The 19611-nt window shown below is 37.9% G+C and overlaps 1 protein-coding gene across 2 annotated transcripts in view; it reads left to right on the top strand.

Moving 5' to 3' along the window:
* Positions 1-19611, top strand: part of STK4 (serine/threonine kinase 4) — a 118095-nt gene that overhangs the window by 22617 nt on the left and 75867 nt on the right. For both annotated transcript variants that reach the window (XM_020984098.2, XM_020984099.2), the window contains exons 6-9: positions 2469-2636; positions 4112-4249; positions 6164-6292; positions 9571-9757. In XM_020984098.2, coding sequence (XP_020839757.1) covers positions 2469-2636; positions 4112-4249; positions 6164-6292; positions 9571-9757 — 622 coding nt within the window. The remainder of the gene's footprint in view (positions 1-2468; positions 2637-4111; positions 4250-6163; positions 6293-9570; positions 9758-19611) is intronic.

Genomic DNA, 19611 nt, shown 5'->3' with positions numbered 1-19611 from the left:
CTAAACCCACTTAAATCACCAGCATTTTTATATACTACCAACAAAACCCAGCAGTAAAAGATAAAGAAATTCCATTTAAAATAACCGCAGACAACATAAAAAACTTGGGAGTCTATTTGCTGAGACAAACTATGTGAACTATATAGGGAACTATATGAACAAAATTACAGAACTCTTTTCTGTATATATGTATGTATTGTTTTTTTCCCCAATTACATATAAAAACAATTTTTTAACATTCATTTTTTATGAAATTTGAGTTCTAAATATATGCACAATCATGTAAAACCTATTACCACATTAGTCATGTTGTGAAAGAAGAAACAGTTTGTAAAGCAATTACAGTTTGCAAAAGGAAAAAACCATGAAAAAAATAAAGTGAAAATAGTATGTTTCAGTCTGCATTCACACTCCCGTCAGTTCTTTCTCTGGATGTGGATAATGGTTTCCATCATGAGTCTTTTGCAGTTGTCTTGGATTATTGTATTGCTGAGAACAGCTAAGTATATCATAGTTTTTGTTTTTGTTTTAGTGAGGCAATTAGGGTTAAGTGACTTGCCCAAAGTCACATAGCTAGGAACTGTTATGTGTCGGAAGCCAGATTTGAACTCGGATCCTCCTTACTCCAGGGCTGGTGCTCTATGCACTGCGCCACCTAACTGCCTCTAAGTCTATCATAGTTGATCATTGCAAAATGTTGCTGTTACTGTGAACAATGTTCTCTTGGTTCTGCTCATTTCACTTTGTATTAGTTCATGTAAGTCTTTTTAGGTTTTTATAGAACACTTGTCATACAAATAAAGACAGATCATGAACAATTGCTCATGGGTAGACCAAGCCAATATATTAAAAATGACAATTCTACCTAAATTAGTGCTATACCAATCAACTACTAAATAATTATTTTATAGAGCTAGGAAAAAGATAACAAAATTTACGTGGAAGAAAATGGTCAAGAATATCAAGAGAATCAATGAAAAAAAAAAAAAGGAATCTGGCTGGCCTAGCAGTACTCGATTTTAAACTATATTACAAAGTGTCAAAATTTGGTACTGGTAAGAAACAAAGTGGTGAAATCATTGGTTAGATCTGGTACATGACTGTAGTAATGTAATTTTTGATAAACCCAAAGATCCAAGCTTTTTGAGGAGAGAACTCACTATTTGACCAAAGTTGCTGGGAAAAGTGGAAAGCAGCTGGACAGAAATTAGACCAACAACTCAAACTGTATATTGAACTAAGGTCAAAATGGATAAATGATTTAGACATAAAGTGTCATATCATAAATAAATTTAGGGAAGCATGGAAAAATTTACTTGTCAGATCTGTGGATAAGGGAAGAGTTTATAACCAAATAAGAGTTAACGAGGATCATAGAAAGCAAAATGGATAATTTTGATTACATGAAATTAAAAAGGTTTTTCACAAACAAAACAAATGCATCCAAAAATTGAAAGGAAAGCAGGAAACTAGAAGGGAAATGTATAGTAAATTTCTCTCATAAAGGCCTCATTTTTCAAATATATAGGGAACCAAACCAAATTTATAAAAATAAGAGTCCATTCCCCTGTTGATAAATGATCAAAGGATATGAACAGGTAGTTTTCAGAAGAAGAAATCAGAGGTATCAACAGTCACATGAAAAAATGCTCTAAGTCACTCCTGATTAGAGAAATCCAAATTAAGATAACTCTGAGATACCACCTCACACCTTTCTGATTGGCTAACATGACAGAAAAAGAAAATGACATGCTAGAGGGGATGTGGAAAAATAGCTACGCTGTTGTTGGAGTTGTGTACTTGTCCAAACATTCTGGAGAACAATATGAAACTGTGCCCAAAGGGCTATAAAACTATCCATACCCTTTGACCTTGCAGTACCAGTATTAGATATCCCAAAGAGATCAAAGAAAAGGGAAAAGACCTATATGTAAAAAATAATTATAGCAGCTCTTTTTGTTGTGCCAGAAGAATTGGAAATTGAGGGGATGCCCATCAGTTAGGGAAAGGCAGAACAAGTTGGTATTTGGTTATCATGGGAGAGCATTTGGAGGTCAAAATTTTTAAAAATGAATGCTAAAAACATTTAAAATAAACTAGATAGATAAAGAATGAGTAATATGTCAGCACAATAACTTAGTGAGAGACCTTCTAACTTCTAGGTGGGTCTGCTTTCTACTACCAATACTAATCTTATAAAATTGCTTAGTCATGGACACAGATGAATATAATTCAAATTTAGATTGAATAAGTATTTAAAAGGAGTGTAGAGTGCTATGAAATCAGATGAGGGAGTTGAGATTGGATGAGAAAGTTTTACAGTGCAGTCAGAGCTATTGAATGAATTGTTTGTTTTTTTAAATAAAAAAGCAGATAGGAAAAAAACCCTTATATTCTTCTGCTTGCAACTCCATTTCTGCTATTGCTTCTATTATTTCATGGGTTTTTTTTTTCTGCTTCCCATTTAGGATACAATGGCAAAACGGAATACAGTGATAGGAACACCATTCTGGATGGCTCCAGAAGTGATCCAGGAAATTGGATACAACTGTGTGGCAGACATTTGGTCATTGGGAATCACTGCTATTGAAATGGCAGAAGGAAAACCCCCATATGCTGATATTCATCCAATGAGGGTGAGGAAATTGATGGAAAACTAATGAGATAGTTTCTAGTTGGTTCATAGTTTCACAAGTGTCAGAGTTGGAAAGGACCATGAGCCAGAGTATTAAAGCTATAAAAAAAACTTAGAGAACATTTAATCCTATGCCTTCATTTTACAGAGAAGGATACTGTCACCTAGAGTGGATGAATGAATTTTCCAATAAGTGAGTGTTGACTTACTACAGAGGAGTATTAGCACCAGATGGAAGTGAGTGGAAGACCAGGAGAGGCAAATGCTTTGGATTCTTAGCTAGCACAGATGCCTAACTCTCGTTTACATTGAAAGTTGGCTTTGATCCTTTAAGCACCTACCTCTTATATATTGTACTCTTATTGTTGAATAGCACATCAAAGAAATAATTGGTGCTAGTCAGTTTCCCTTTAGGGAGAATTTTTTCCCAGTGGATATATGTGTCTAAGTGAAGAGTTTTTCGTAGTTTGGTGTTTTGCACATAAGTGGATGGGAGTGGAGGTTTGTACTTACATGGAAACTTGATTTAAAACTAAATAATTTTTATCATTTCTGCCAAGAGTTTTATTTTAGAAAAGTTGTAACTTTCCCTTTACTGGAAACTCACAGGATAACGTTATTTTTGACATCAAAGAATTTAACTACAGCATATAACATCACTGCTTCATAACTATGTTGTGTTGTGATTTTGTTCAAGTATTTCCAATTGATTTTAAAATGTTCAGCTAATCTTATTAGTTTTTTTTGAGGAATGTGGTATGGGAACCAACTTGGAATATAACCAGCCCCTTAACATTTTTGGTGAATGCCAAACGTTGTAGACTAATAAAATTCTGGAAGTAGAAGAGACCTTAGAAGCCATTTAGTGCAACTCCCCTCATTTGACAAATGGAGAAACTAAAATTGGAAAAGTAAGTAACTTGGCTAAGGCCACCCAGTGGCCTTATTGGTAGTCCTGTTCTTTTTGGCTACTCCATGGACAGTGGGCACCATAAGTGGTAGTGGTGGTCACTGGCGTAGAGTGAGAGGGTGCTCTTGGAGTTCATAACTTTTGGAATTGGCTTCTGCCTTTCAGGGGCCACTAGTAGTGACTACTAGGAGGCAGCACATCTGAAATGAGCTGAAAATAATGATGGATGGGATAGTATAAGTTTCAGAAAGACATGAATAAGGAAGACTTGGAAAATGACTCCATAGTCTCTCTGCTTTGAAATACTCAGACTTTTGTTAGTATCTAGTGGGGCACGTCAGTGGAAAGAATGAAGTCTTTTTTCATTCATTCACTTATATACCATGATTCGTTGTAAAGATGCCTGGTATATATAATGTGCTGGACTTGGTTGGTACAGTGCTAGGCACAGATACAGGATACATGGTTTCTGCCTTCAGTTTTAAATTTCGTTTTTCATTAGCTTCCCTAGTAAAATTTCAAATGAGGTATCACATTTTCCACCTTTGAAAAACTTTTTGTTTCAGGCCATCTTCATGATTCCTACAAATCCCCCTCCCACTTTCCGAAAGCCAGAGCTCTGGTCTGACAGCTTTGCTGATTTTGTGAAGCAGTGTCTTGTGAAGAGCCCTGAGCACCGGGCCACAGCTACTCAGCTCCTTCAGGTATGGAACTCACCTGGCCAGCGTCCCTAGTGACAGACTGGAACATGTGATGGAGATAAATGTGGTAATTTATCTTGGCAGGCAAATAGAGACACCTTAAGGCTGAGGAGGTTAGGTATAGTCTTAAGTGATACTTCAAGAAGTTTGGGGTGTAATAACCAAGGAAGAAGTGACCAGTGTAACTTTTTAGAGTATCCTTTACTAGCCAGGTGACTGTGGGCAAGCCACCACCTCTCAAGGGCTCTTCCTTAGAGCATCTTTGAAGAGGACAGTTATTTGTTCACAGAATACTTTCTTTATAACATTATGTGGATTATTATCCCCATTTTACAGATGAGGAAGCTGAGTCTCAGAGAGGTTGGGATTTGCTTATGAACAAGATTGCAGAACTGGGATTTGAAACTGGCACGTTTCCCACAGAACCTGCCTCGGACCTGCTTCATTAGTTATTTTGTGCCTGTGTACATGGAACATGTGACAGTTACTCATAGACTCATAAGTGATGTTGATTTTATTTGCCTCTTGCCTATGTCATAAAAGTTGGAAAGAAAGTGAACTGGTATAAAAATCATTTATTTGCTGAATGTTCCATGATTAATTATAAAATGGAATTTTAAAAAAAAAGGGTGATTGAATCCTTATAACTCTGTAAGCCATAGAACGTTAGAACTAGAAAGGACCTTTCAGTCATTGAGATCAAGCCCCTCATTTTCTAGATGTGGAAACAGACCCAGAAAGAGGAAGGGACATACCAAGGGTCATAGGCCAGCTTGGAGCAGAGCCTGACCCCAACTCTCCTTACTCCTAGTTAACTTAATTAAATAGATATTTATTCAAACCTGCTTTATGTGTGGAGGTGTGCTGGTCACTGGGTATACAAAGGTTAGGAATTTATAGTCCAATGGTACATGTATAGGAAATTTTCTCTTTACTACCATTTGCCCTTCTCATGCAATTCTTTTGTAAGATGCAGTTACTTTTATTTCAAGGATTGTTTATCAGTCTTCCATATTATGGCCATTCATTTGTTGAGAAATATTTTATGGTACATCCACTACTGTTCTTAGTAATAAGAAGTCACACTTACCTTACTACTTCATAGTTGCCTCACCACAGTATTCTGATTCCCATTTTACAGGTGAAGATACTGAGGTTCATGGAGGTTAAAGTGACTTGCCATAATTACATAATTGCTAATTTCATGAGCCCATAGGTGAACTCTGGTTTCAAGATCTGATGTCAGTATGTCTAGTAACCGTGCTAGGCTTTCAGGGAGGTTCATAGTAGCATGAGACGTGACCTTTACACTTTGAGAAGATAAGAATAATAAGAGCTCAAAATTTATGGAGGACTTGAGAGTTTACAAAGTACTGTCTTCACACTAGGCCTCTGAGGGAGGTTGTGCTGATATTATTCTCCTCAACTCATACACTTATGAGGAAACTGAGTCCCAGAGAAAGGAAATAACTGGAAGCAAAGTCACACAAAGTATGTCAGTGGCAGAACTGAGCCTGTGATCTTGGTCTCTGGATCCCAAGACTAAGGCTTTTGCCAAATACACGAAGAAATGTTAAATGATCATGCAGAGTGGCAATACACACTTTATCTATCCCAAGGTGGTAGTATATCATTAAGTATTTGGTGAGTGATTTTGAGGCTACGTGTATAGAAGTTCAAGGGAAGGAGAGCTTGTTGTCACCTAGAAGCATCCTCTTGAAGGTTGGCATTAACCTGGGCCTTGAAGGATGGCTCAGATGTGGAGGTGGGGGGAGGAGGGAAGGGAGGCGTTTTGGTAGAGAAGCTGTTGAACAGAGGTAGATGTGCTTGTCTGCTATTCAGGACTGTGTGGTAAGCAGAGCTTAAGTGCTCTGGACAGCTTTATGTTGACGATGTGCTGCCCTTGTTTTTTTCAAGCATCCATTTGTTAAGAGTGCAAAAGGAGTGTCAATACTACGCGACTTGATTAATGAAGCCATGGATGTCAAACTGAAACGCCAAGAAGCACAGCAGCGAGAGCTGGATCAGGATGATGATGACAACTCTGTGAGTGGCAGAAAGCCCCAGGCCTCTGGGCTCTATGGTTAGGCCCTCTAAGATCTGTCTTTGAAGTAGAGAGGGACTTTTGGGAGGTGACTTGTCCTTGGTGTAAGGCCGAAGTTTGGCTTCAGTCCTTTCTTGGCCTCTCTCTCCTAAAATTGTGACTGGTTTTGTTTTTCTCTTAGTCCCCTGAGTCACTTCTGCTTTAGCTATCTTGTCACACAATTGCAGAGCTAGAAAGAGACCTTAGGTTATAGAAGAGGAGTCAACTTTAGAGATCATCTAGTCTAATGGCTTTCAAACTTTTTGGACTCCAGACCCCTTTATCCTCTTAAAAATTATTGAAGACCCCCAGATTGCTTTCATTTATATTTATTATATCTATAATATTTACTGAATTAGAAATGAAAACTGATAAAATTTTAAAATATTTAATCATTTAAAAATAGTAGTAATAAACCCATTACATGTTAACATAGATAACACATTTTTAATGAAAAATAACTGCTTTCCAAAACAAAAAAAATTTTAAACAAGAGCAGTATTGTTTTACGTATCTTAGCATATGTCTTTAATGTCTGGCTTAATAGAAGACAACTGGATTCTCATATCTGCTTCTGCATTCATTCAATTTTATTATGTTGTTCTGATTGAAGTATATGAAGAAAATTTGGCCTTACCCAAATGTGTAGTTGGGAAAAGGAGGAATATTTTAATAGGCAAATAAAGTCTTAGTATTAACCTCTCAAACTACCTGATAGGATCTTGGAAACCCCCAGGGATTCTTGGAACATATTTGGAGAACCTCCTATCTTGTCCAACTCCCCGGACAGGAGGAAACTGAGGTCCAAAAAAGGGAAGTGTTTTTCCCAGGTTTAGTAGCAGAGTCCTAATGAGAATCAGGTTTCCTGGCCCCCAGTTCAGAATTCTTTAGACCCATTTATTTGGTGGGAAAAAGGGAATGATCCAGATCGGTGATTTTCTCAGTGGGGTAGAACTTTCAATGTGGAAACTCTCTCCGTGACTGCAGATCAGCAACTTATCTGCAACTTAGTCTTAGAGAGGAACTTGGGGTACTGGATGTTTGTGTCAAATATGGGACAGGAACCCAGGTCTTAACTTCAAGGACAATACTCTATATGCTGTTCCATACTGACTCTCTGTCTACCAAATGATATTTATAATTAGCAGGAGACAGGCATCACCTCAGAAGTGTGTGTGTGTGTGTGTGTGTGTATTTATGAGAGAGAGTACTCTAGGCAGTCTAGAGGCCAAAAGAGCTTAACTTTTGAGGTAAATTGGCCATAATGGTGAGTACCCAAACTATAGGACCCTGAATCTTCCCGTACTGATCACGGTACAGTGGAAAGAGCATTGCATCTGGATTCAGAGGATCTGGGTTCAATTAGTTTGAAGTTTTGGCTCTAACACTTCTTCTGTGACCTGGGCAAATCACTTTTCTTATCTGTACAATGAGAGGGTTAAACCAGAAGCCATCTAAGGTTCCTTCTAGCTCTATCTATGATCCAGATGTTCTAAGTCCTGAGAGTCCCTCTGTGTTCTGGTATTCTCCATAGTACCTGAATGGATGATGTCAGACCTCTCTGGCCCTCCTTCATACCTCTCTGAGGCACCCCTTCTTTGTGCCCTTCTCCTGGGGAGTCCAAGGCCTCCCATCTCCCCCAGCCCTCCCTGTTCCTTGATTGACAGTTGGGAAGGACCTCAGAGACCATCTAGTCCAACCCTTACGTAAATTGTGAATCTCTTCTATGACATCCCAACAATTTGTCATTCAGTTCTATATTTAAAGCCTTCCTGTGACAGTGTCCCATTGGCTTTGTGATCTGTTGTTGTTGTGACCTAGTGAGGGGAAGATTTAAAGTGCAGAAGGTCATCTATTTCTTGCCTTTCAGGACCACTGTGGAATCTTAACTGTACTACTTATTACCCATGTGATACAGGTAATGAGGTGAACAAGCCACCTCATTTCTCTGGACCTCAGTTTCCCTGTATGTAAAATGAAATGATTGTTCTCAAATCTTCTCTAGCACTAACATTCTGTGCTCTGTAACCAGTGGAGGATATAGGATTTAGAGCTGAAAGGGAGCTGAGAGATCATTTACTCCATCCGCAACCTCATTCTCCTCTGTTTTTTTACAAATGAAGAAACTAATGCCCAAAAAGGCCAAGTGACTTAGCTAGGTGTATTTATTTTTCAGTGGCATTTGTTAAAGTACCCTTCCAAGATTTTGTCTGATGCCCCCGGGTGATTAAATACATTTTATAAGGTTTATATTTTGCCTGTTTATTGTTTAGGAAATAACCACTTGGTGTTTACTTAATAATAACAATAACAATAATGATTATAATAGTAGCTAACATTTATTATCTTATTTGATCCTCACAACAACACTGGGAGGTAGGTACTATTATTATCCTCATTTTTCAGATGGGGAAACTGAGATGACTCTTCCAAGGTCACACAGCTAGTAAGTGTCTGAGGTCTGGCCTCAAATCTATTTAAATTTGGATACTACTGACTCTAGGCCCAGTGCTCTATCCGCTGGGCCTCCTTGCGGCACCATACTCTACTTAGCATCATACAGCAAAGATCTTCTAAGTCATCAGGGCATAGAGGTGACTCTGGGCCCTTGAAAGCTGTCCATCCATTCTACATAAGCCTCAGCAGGTCCTACCAAGTTGAAAACATTCCTAATATAGGCCCAAGAATTAGCTATGTATCTTTTATGCAAGGACCAGCATAGCTAAGGTCCAAGAGACTCTTCACCAGGTTGACTGTAGAATACTAAAGGTTATGACTACAGGAACTTTTAAAGATCAGCCATCAAGCCCTAGAAGGTTTATAGCCTATGTAAATGGAAGGAATACTCACACCAGCTAAATCATGGGTTCTTGAATAATATAGTCCAACCTCTTCATTTTTAGTGAGTATTCTAAGGCCCAGAGAGGGGAAGAGGATCAAATAAGATAATACTTATGAAGTGCTGAGCAGTGCCTGGCACATAGCAAGAGCTATATAAATGTTAGCTACTACTTCTTTATCTGAATTGATGCATTAAGTTGGAATAAGAACCATAGTTTTCTGGTTCTTAGTTAGTCCATACTTGTTTTACTGTACCACATCTGAAAGAGATGAAATGGCTATACTCCTAGTCCAGTGAGGTTAGACAGTTCTTTAGCTGTCATCTTTTTGCATGGTATACCCTGATTAGTCAGATGTAAGAGCCAGTTATTCATTTTTTCTGGGCGTTGCACTCTTACAGGAGGAGGATGAAACTGATTCAGGCACAATGGTCCGTGCTGTTGGAGATGAGACCGGCACAGTACGAGCTGCCAGTACCCTGAGTGATGGAGCCAATACCATGATAGAACATGATGATACTTTGCCATCACAGTTGGGCACAATGGTGATCAACACTGAAGAGGAGGAGGAGGAAGGCACTATGAAAAGTAAGTGATTGATAGACAAACTGACTCAGAAAACAGGCTGGGTAAGTGCACCAATGAAGAGCTGTTCCTTATGAAATATGTCGCTGATTGCTTGTCTTTCTTCTCTTTCCATCCCATAGGGTAAAAAAGGGTGTGAGAGCCTCCATAACATAATGAGTCTTAGCTTCTTCCCTTAGTCTCTTTTAACCTTTCTAATGATATTGCTTTTATATCCTTCATTCTGTGTTTCATGCTTGAAGTGCTTGAAGGCCAGAGAGGAGAGGTGACTTGTCTGAGATTACACAGAAAGTGGCGGAGCTGGCACTAAAGTCCAAGTGTTCTGATTCCCTTTCATTTTCTTTTCCTGTTGCCATGCTACCTCTTACTAGTGGGGGGGTTCTTGACCTTTATTGTATCATCAGCCTCTTTGGCATTCTGTGAAGTAGTCTGTGAACCCCTTCTCAGAATAATGTACTTAAGTACATATAATAAAATATATAGACTTGCAAAGTAAATCAGTTATCAAAGTATTTTTTTAAGTTCATGAACCCCAGATTAAAAACTTATGCACTAAGGCAGTATTGAGACCATTGTGCTTTCTTTGAAGTGTTTAATGATCTGGGACCAGTAGAGGGAGCTCTGTAATAAACCAAGAGGTTTTATAACCTTTTATATTATTGCAAATAAATAATGTAACACTGGTACTTCTGTAGGAACGTGGTCTTTTAAAAAAAATTTTATGGCCACAACAATGCCAACATAATGATTTTATTTTGTTCCAAGAGGAAATTAAATAACTTCTATCAGGAAATCTACCCAAGAGTACGATTCCCTAAACTTTTGATATCCCTTCCTAAAACTCTTTCCTAATAGCAGTGTGTAAATATAGCTTATAGTTTTTTTAGAGAATTACTCTATATTTGCAGTTTAATAACTTTAATCAAATTGTTCCCAAGCCTTAATTCACTTGGTAATGAAATGTTTGTTAAATTGGATGGATTGACGTGAAGGAAAATGATGACTCTCCCATGGAACTTGTTTGGGGGGAATCTTATATAAGGTCAGGTCAGGAAGATACCTTAGAACATAGCTATAGCTAGAAGGTACTGGAATGCTGTAGGGTCTTAGAACACAAGAAGAAAATAAATATACACACACAAACATATTGCTTTAAGGTTTCGTTTTCTTTATAACAGTCCTGTGAGTTGGTAGTTTAAGTAGTATGAGCCTCATTTTATAGACAAAGCTCAGAGAGGTTCAGTGATTTGCCCTAGGTTGCAGAGCTTATAAGTATCAGATCCCAGATTCAGACCTCGGTCTTGCACTATAAGACCTTCTCCACCACATGACATCTGAACTAGAAGAGACAGTAGATATAATCTAGTACAACTCCTTCATTTTACATATTGGGAAAACAGGTTCACAGGGGGGAAATGACGACTTAAACGATGCAGCTGCAATTTGAACCCTAGTCTTTTGACTATGAATTTAGTCTTCTTTCTGTTCTAGTTAAGTAGTATAGAAAACAGACGTTTCCTTGTTTGTCTTAAGACTTTTCTTCCAAGGATCTTCAGACACCCTTCCAAGGGAAATTGATCTTCCCAAAGCTGCTGTGGTGTTTGCTATTTAATTTCACAGAAGAAACAGTGTATGATATGTCCAAGGGCACAGACAGAAATAAAGCCAAGAACAGCTAGGAATCCTTCAACTCTCCTATCTTGTGTCATTTTAACAACTGACATTGCTTCGCCTAGACTAGTTATAGCCAACTAAAACTGGCACACACTGATTACTGCCACTACACTACCTTCCCCACCTCAGTTAGGAGTTGCTTCCTACAGAGAGATTGACAGTCCCTTTTTAGTCCTAGCTTTCATGCTGTCCCACCATTACCTTTTTCCCAGCTGCTGGCTGTCCAGAATGATAGAAATTAGAACCTTGATATGCCAATTTGGAAAGGTTAATATGACCTAGGCTTTTAAAATTAGTGAGATAAAGTAAATGAGTTTTATCTCTCCTCTCTCTCTTCTCTCTCTTTCCTCTTCTCTTTCTTTCTACCTTCCTTGAATCATGGACTTCTATTTTAATCTGTAACCAATTGGCCATCCCCTCCATTTAGTCCCTTATAGGTGATTCCAGCCGCCACTTGAAGTCCTTCATTGACAGAGAGTTTACTACCTCTTGTGGCGACCCATTCCATCTTTGAAAAGGGACCTCTGTCCTTCCACATTTCCAAAGCTATGACTTCTTGGTATTCTACTCCCACAAAAGGTTCAGTCCCTAAACCATTCATTCATTGGCTTGTTGATAGGGTTATTTAGTACAAACAAGAAATGGTATTGCGTTTCATGTTCCCTTTCTCCCCTCTCTGTCAACCTCACACATAGCCATAGTCATCCTGCATGATGGCACTTAGTATTTGCTACTGACCTCCTGTCACTTTAAAGATATATGCTTGCTTCAGTAGTCTTTTTCCATTGCATCTTCATGATGTAGAAATGACCCTGGGTTCTTGAAGGCTAAGCCAAGAGAGGGCAAGCTCCAACCTTTCTGTCTTAGCCAGCTGGAAAAGCTTTAAATACCGACCTGGGGGTAGACAGTATATCTGCCATCCAAGGACCAGACTAGCACAATATGCTCATTATGATAGGATCATAAGACTTAGGGCTAGAAGGGACTTTAGAATCCATTGAGTCCAGTCTCTTCAATTTACAAATGAGGAAACTGAGGCTCAGAGAGATTAAGTGACTTGCCCTAGTTCACACAACTGATATTTCTGAGACAGAATTTAAGCTCGGGTTTTCCTGACTCCACATCGAGCTGCCCTAGCCACTGTGCCACCTCCAACACGTAATGAACTTTTTAACCATGGCAACTTAAGAAATGTGGAGGAATTTCAGTATATTTTGGTGGAGAGAGTACCCATACCAGTGAAATCAGATCTTTCAAAAAGTATGTCTCCTCTACCACACTGGAATTTCTCTAAGGACATTAATTGTAACTTCTGTTTTTCTTGTATACCTCTAATTTTTTTCCCTTTAGAACTGTTCCACTTAGTCTCTTTAAAAATGGTAATTTGGAACATAACAACATATCTAATTCAGGACAACTCAGGCATGTTTTAGGTGAATCAATGTTAATGTTTTAAGATGAAAAAAGTAAGGTATGTGTGTTGTTTCACAGAAAGTACTGACTCTAATAAAAGACAGCTATTGTTGATGTGTAGTTTCATTGTATTGAAACCAAAGGCATAGATCCTATTGAAATGTCTTTATTTCAACACTCTTCATCAGATACTGATTTCTTTGCTGCATGGTGCAGGGATTCTTGGCCATCAGCCCATTTTTTTTCCCTCCAACTACAGTTGTTTGAAGAGAGTTGTTGTAACACTACTTCCCTTGTGTGTTATCATATTCTCTCCAGCTCACAAAGAGGTTATAGCATTTGCAAGTAATTAGGACATAAAGTATGACTGGTATTTTAACACTTCCTTCACCACAGTACCATTACTGTGCTGTTTCTAATTTCTTTGATTCTCATGAAATCTTAGAACTGGAAAGAATGTCAGAGGCCATCTTGTCTAACCTCTACCGTAAGCATGAATTCCCTTTACACTAATTCTGGCAAATTCAGCCCCTGCTCAGACATTTCCACTGATGAGAAACTTAATTCTTAAGGTGATAGCTGATCCCAGTAGTTAATTCTTTAGATGGAGCTAAAATCTGCCTTGCTGTACCTACTATCCATGACTCCTTGGACCAGACAGTGTAGTCCAGTCCATCTTCCGTCCACATGCTTGTCCATCAAGAATTATATATTTATAGGATTGAAGATTTACAACTGGAGGGACTTTAGAGATCATCTCATCTGCTCCCTCATTTTACAGATGTAGAAACTCTGTCCCAGAGAGGTTGTGATCTGCCTGAGGGTTACTTAGGTACTAAGTAGCAAAACAGGAATTCACATCCAGCTCTTCTGATCTCCCAATCTAGCACTTTTTTCACTACTACATGCTGCTTCTCAGGGATCCTGTGAGGAAATTTTTGTAAACTCAACATAACTGAGAATTATTATTATTGATATTTTTCAAGACTGCAATCATGTATGTCTATCTTTTGCCCAAACTAAATGGAATGGCAATATGATGTAGAAGGAAGAGTATTAATGACTGTGAGAGTCAGAAAGCCTGGGTTTGAATTATGTCTCTGACACATGTTAATGGTGAATCTCAGTTTCCTCATCTGAAAATACTTATACTATTCACAGGGCCTTATGAGGAAAATGCCCTTATGTGAAGAGCTGGGTAAATGGTGAATGATTATTCTTATCATCCTCAGTTACTTGAAAGAATTTTCATGACATGGTTTTAAAGTTTATGCCATTATCAAAGTATTGTGCACTTGCTACTCTGTAATCTCTCTGTCCTATAAGAAATTCAAGTGATTGGTGCAGGCATATATAAAAGTTAAACTGACATATATCTTTATGAAATTCAAAAGGGCAGTAGAAGAATAGGAGCTGGAATAAACTATGAATTTACACCCTTTCTCAGTTTTAATGCATTTATTTATGAAAAATAATTCATTTTTAGACTTAGAAACTTTCTTCACTTGGGGCTGCTTGTTAATTAGAGCAGATTCTGATTCCTATGAACCTGCTAGTCAGATTTTTACTCCTCTCCCTTGATAAAAGTAGCATTCATTGTATGAACATAGTTTGTATATCTGAGCATCCATCTCATCTTATGATTTCAGAGATGGAAATGGACCGTAAAAATCATCTACTTCAACTCTCCTATTTTACAGAGGAGAAAACCAGGGCCAGGAGAGTTGAAGATGCTTTCCTAAGACCAGACTCAATACCTGGTCTCCCAATTCCAAGTCTGATGCTCTTTCTACTACATTATGGCCTATCATTGTTAGCCAAAATAAAGGCAGCATAACTATTTTGTTAACATGTTGACAATGTGCTATATTTTTTGAGAAATTCCTTGGCAGCAAGGTAGTGAGTATCCAAGTGGGTTGGGGGTGAGAAATGCTAGACAAGGAGAATCTGTTAAGCATCCTCTAATGGAAGAGAGCAGATTTGGGGCACACAGGAGCATTTCTTTGTGAAGCTTAAAACCTTTATCTCATGCATGCAGAATCTATTGTTTTTTCTTGGAATAGTTTTTGGTTTTTGGTTTGGGTTTTTTGGGGGTTTTTTGTCACAATAAGGCTGTCTTCATCTTTTCCTCTCTGAAAAAATAAAACTCTTAGTGAACTAGTGATTATTGAATGTTCTCCCTTTAAGATTTGCGGAAGAGTAGACATTTTGGCACTTGGTCTTCACAGTTGCACAAATAATTCAAGGTCACCTTCCCAGTGAAGAGACCAAATCCAAATAATATATTCAGTTTTTTTCTAATTATATCCAGATGTTGGGCCTCATCTAATCTTTGGAAGCTGTTTCTATTCTCCGTCTTTATGGGTTGAGCTAAAAAGCACAGGCTTTTGGTTCCTGAAGATATATTCACAAAACCTCGCCAAGCTGCATATTAGACTGAATTTTCATAGTTTCAGTGTGACTGGAATTAGGGTTTATAATCTGTATTTCTAATAGTTACTTTGGTAACTAGAGAGCTGGAAATCACTGTGAGGCAGTATTTTCCAGGAGAGGGCAGTAGTGTAATATTAAAGAAGAACACAAAAGAGCCCTAGAAGCAGTAGCATCACAGAATTTGGAGCTGGGCTGTCCAGACCTTCAAGAAAATGTAATGTAGTCCCTTCATTTTACAGATGAGGAAACCAAAACTCAAAGAGGTGCAAGGACTTACTTGAAATTGAACCTGATAGTGAGTGGCAGAGGCAGGAGTCAGGCCTGTATCTCTCAGACTTCAAGTCAAATGTTCTCACCATCATACAACGTGGCCCCTGTGACCTGGGAAGATGGGTTATAAAGTAGACGTGATGAGTTAGAGGTGTGGTTGTGTGGCAGTAAATTGTTCTGACCTGCTTGCTTTTGTCAGTAAGAAAATAGTGATTACATTGTCATAAATGGATTAATTAAGTCTTCCAGGAATGTTTTTTGAGCACCTCTTATGCACAAAGCACTCTGTTAGGCACTTGGGAAAAAGTCATGGTCTTTGTCCTCAAAACTTACAGTACAGGGAATATAGAATGCATATACATTGTAATACTCTATGGTAATCATGCAACAATTGTACAAGTGTCATAAAATAGAGAAAGATAAGTATAAAATACCATGTGAAATCTCCAGAAGGAAAAATCATTTTTTACCATCTGGAAATTGGCATTCAAACTGGGCTTCATGGATTCATAGATTAGTAGAGCTGAAAGGGGCCTTTGGAGGTCATCTAATCCAACCTCCTCATTTTACAAAGGGAAAACAAGTCTAAAAAGGTTAAGTGAAAGATCATTTCTGATTATGTGGGAGCTGGCATTCAAACTAGATTTTATGGATTCACTGATTATTAGAACTGAAAGGAAATTTAGACGTCATCTAATCCACTTTTGTAAAGTGGAAACCAAACCTAAAAACTAAAAAGGTTAAATGATTTGTCTCAGTCAGCTGATTAATGCAATACCTGGGACTGGAACTCCTAGACATCTGGCCTTTTCATTCCTATTCTAGTGGTCTTTCTTCTACACAGTACTACGTAACCTAGCAGTTCTCAAACTTTTTGGTCTCAGAACCTCTTTATACTCTTAAAAATTTGAGGAACCCAAAGAGTTTTTGTATATGAGTTGTAGCTATCAATATTTACCATATTAAAAATTAAAGCTGATGCAAATTTAAAATATTCACTCATTTAAAAATAATAATAAACTCATTACATGTTAACATAAGTAACACATTAAAAAACTATTTTCAAAAACAATTAGCAAGAAGAATGACATTGTTTTACATATTTTTGCAAATTTCTTTAATGTCTGGTTTAATAGAAGACAGCTGGATCCTCATATCTCCTTCTACATTTAATCTGTTTTGATATGTTGTTCTGGTTGAAGTATATGGAGAAAATCTGACCTCATACAGTTATGTGGTTGGAAAAAAGAGGAGCACTTTAATAGGCAAATGACATCTTAGTATTATTATGAAAATAGTTTTGACTTCATGGACCTATTCAAAGGGGGTCCTAGACCAGACTTCGAGAAATGCTGATCTAAACTGTCACTCAGCAGTCTGAACTTTGGAACAACACAAAAAAGGCCAGTTTTCAAAGAGGGAGTAATATTTTAAAAGCTGGAGATGGGGAGATGAAGATTTAGTGAATTATTCTAGGCATAAGGAACAGCAATGTGAACAAAGGCATGAATGCAGACTACATACAAAGAATGACAAGTATGATTTTGCTGGCACATAGTTCATGTTGAAGAAAGTAATTTGAGATGAGATGGTAATGACAAGGAGGCCCAAGGTTATCGGGCCTGGAAAGTCAAACCAAGAAGTTGGGACTTTATTGGCTATATAATGGGGGAACAGTAAAAGGGTTTTCAGAAGAGGAATGGCTGTAGGTTCTATATCTTATCTAACTTTTGTTATCTTTCACCAGAACCAGATCAATTCCTTATAGCAGATGCTTAATAAATATTGATTGATTAAATGAACAGAACAGATCCATGCACAGTGAATCCATCAACCAGTATTATTAAGCACCTACCAGGCACTGTGCTATAAAAACAAACAAAAGATGAAATAGTGCCTGCCTTCACGGAGTTTCCATTCTATCCAAAGAGACAACATGTACACATAAAATTAAATACAAAATATATACAAAATTAATAAATGGCAAATTTGCTGAGGGAAGGTAAAGGTACTAGCAGCTTTAGGGGGTCAAGAAAGGCTTTATGCAGGCATTGGTATTTGAGCCAACCATTGAAACAAACAAGCATTACTGAGAGGTATAAGTAGGAAGGAAGTACATTCCAGGCATGGGAGGAACAATCTGCATACGAGCACAAAGGCAGAAAATAGACTTATGTGTAAGGAACAGTATCAGTTTGACTAGATCAGAGAATACCTGAAGGGAAGTGACATATAGCAACACTGGAAAGAAAGGTTGGAATTTGGTTGTGAAGGGCTTTAAATGCCAAACAGGAGAGTTTGTATTTAATCCTAGAGATAAAAGGGAGTCACTGGAACTTATTGAATTGGCAAGTGACAAGGTCATATCTGTGCTTTAGGAACACTAACTTGGCAGCTATCTGAAGAATGTGGTGAAGAGGGGGAAGCTTGAGACGAGACCAGCCAGAAGACTATTGTAGCAATTCCTGTAAGATAATAATGGAGAGAGCTTTAAGGTTTGCAAAGAGCTTTACTTGTATTATCTCACTTGGTCCTCACAATAACTCTATTAGGTAGCTATTATTGTTATCATCCACATTTTATAGATTAGGAAGCAGAGGCTGAGAGAGGAGGGTAAGGGACTTGTCTGGGGTCACACAGATGGTGTCTGAGGCAGGATTTGGACTAAGGTCTTCTGACTCCAAGATCTAGTACGCTATCCCGGAACACCATGATGAGTGGTGATCATATGAATGGAGAGAAGGGGATGGATGCTAGACATGTTGTGGGGAGAGAATTGATAAGACATAGCAACTCATTGGATATGTGGGGTGCAGAAGAGTGAGGAGTTGAAAATGACTCTGAAGTTGTGAAACTTGGATTTTTAGAAGGATTGTAATGGCCTCACCAGAAATAAGGGAAGTTTGGAAAAGGGTTAAATTTGGGTAGAAAGAGATTGAGTTTTGCTCGTGGACATGTTGAATTTGAGAGGTTTATGGGATAGCCATTAAAAAATGCCCAGTAAGCTTTTGGAAATGTGAAATTAAAGCTCATGAGAGACCTTAAGGCTGGAATATGTAGAGATCTGTGTGGTATCTACATAGATGTATAACATGAAGAAGATTAACTTGGCATCAACATGAAGGGAAGGGAAAGGCTGGATCTCTATATCTAGAAGAGATGATTATTCTTTTTTAAAAATTATTTATTTTTAGTTTTCAACATTCACTTTTATAAGCTTTTGAGTTCTAAATTTTCCCTCTTCTCCCCTCCACCCTTCCCAAGACAGCATGCAATCCAATATAGGCTATAGATGTACAGTCATATTAAAAATATTTCCACATTAGTCATGTGAAAGAAGAATCAGAACAAAAGGGAGAAACCATGAAAAAGAACAAACAAAAAAAAGAAAATAGTATATTTTGATCTGCATTCAGACTCCATGGTTCTCTCTCTGGATGTGTACAGCATTTTCCATCCTGAGTCTTTTGGAATTGTGTAGATCATTGCATTGCTGAGAAGAGCTAAGTCTAACACAGTCAGTCAGTGCACAGTGTTTCTGTGGATGATGTTCTTCTGGTTCTGCTCACTTCCCTTTTTTATTCTCTCTTTGGGGTACAGACCTAGTAGTGGTATTGCTGGATCAAAGGGTATGCAGTTTTATAGCCCTTTGGGCATAATTCCAAATTGGTCTCCAGAATGGTTAGATCAGTTCACAACTCCACCAACAATGCATTTTCCCATATCTCCAACATTTATCATTTTCTTGTTTTGTCATGTTAGCCAATCTGACAGGTGTGATGTGGTACCTCAGAGTTGTTTTAATTTGCATTCCTCTACTCAATAGTGATTTAGAGAATTTTTTCATATGACTATAGATAGCTTTAATTTCTTCATCTGAAAACTGCCTTTGACCATTTATTGATTGGGAATGACTTGTTTTCTGATAGATTTGACTCGGTTCTCTCTATATTTTAGAAATGAGGCCTTTATCAGAGACACTGGATGCAAAAAAATGTTTCCCAGCTTTCTGCTTCACTTCTAATCTTGGTTGCATTGGTTTTCTTTGTGCAAAAACTTTTTAGTTT

The sequence above is a fragment of the Phascolarctos cinereus genome, unplaced genomic scaffold (genome assembly GCF_003287225.1).
Source record: "Phascolarctos cinereus isolate Bilbo 61053 unplaced genomic scaffold, phaCin_HiC Scaffold_2;HRSCAF=192, whole genome shotgun sequence".
NCBI classification, from domain to species: domain Eukaryota; kingdom Metazoa; phylum Chordata; class Mammalia; order Diprotodontia; family Phascolarctidae; genus Phascolarctos; species Phascolarctos cinereus.
Note: the sequence above shows the minus strand (reverse complement) of the source record. Positions and strands in the feature narration are given on the sequence as shown.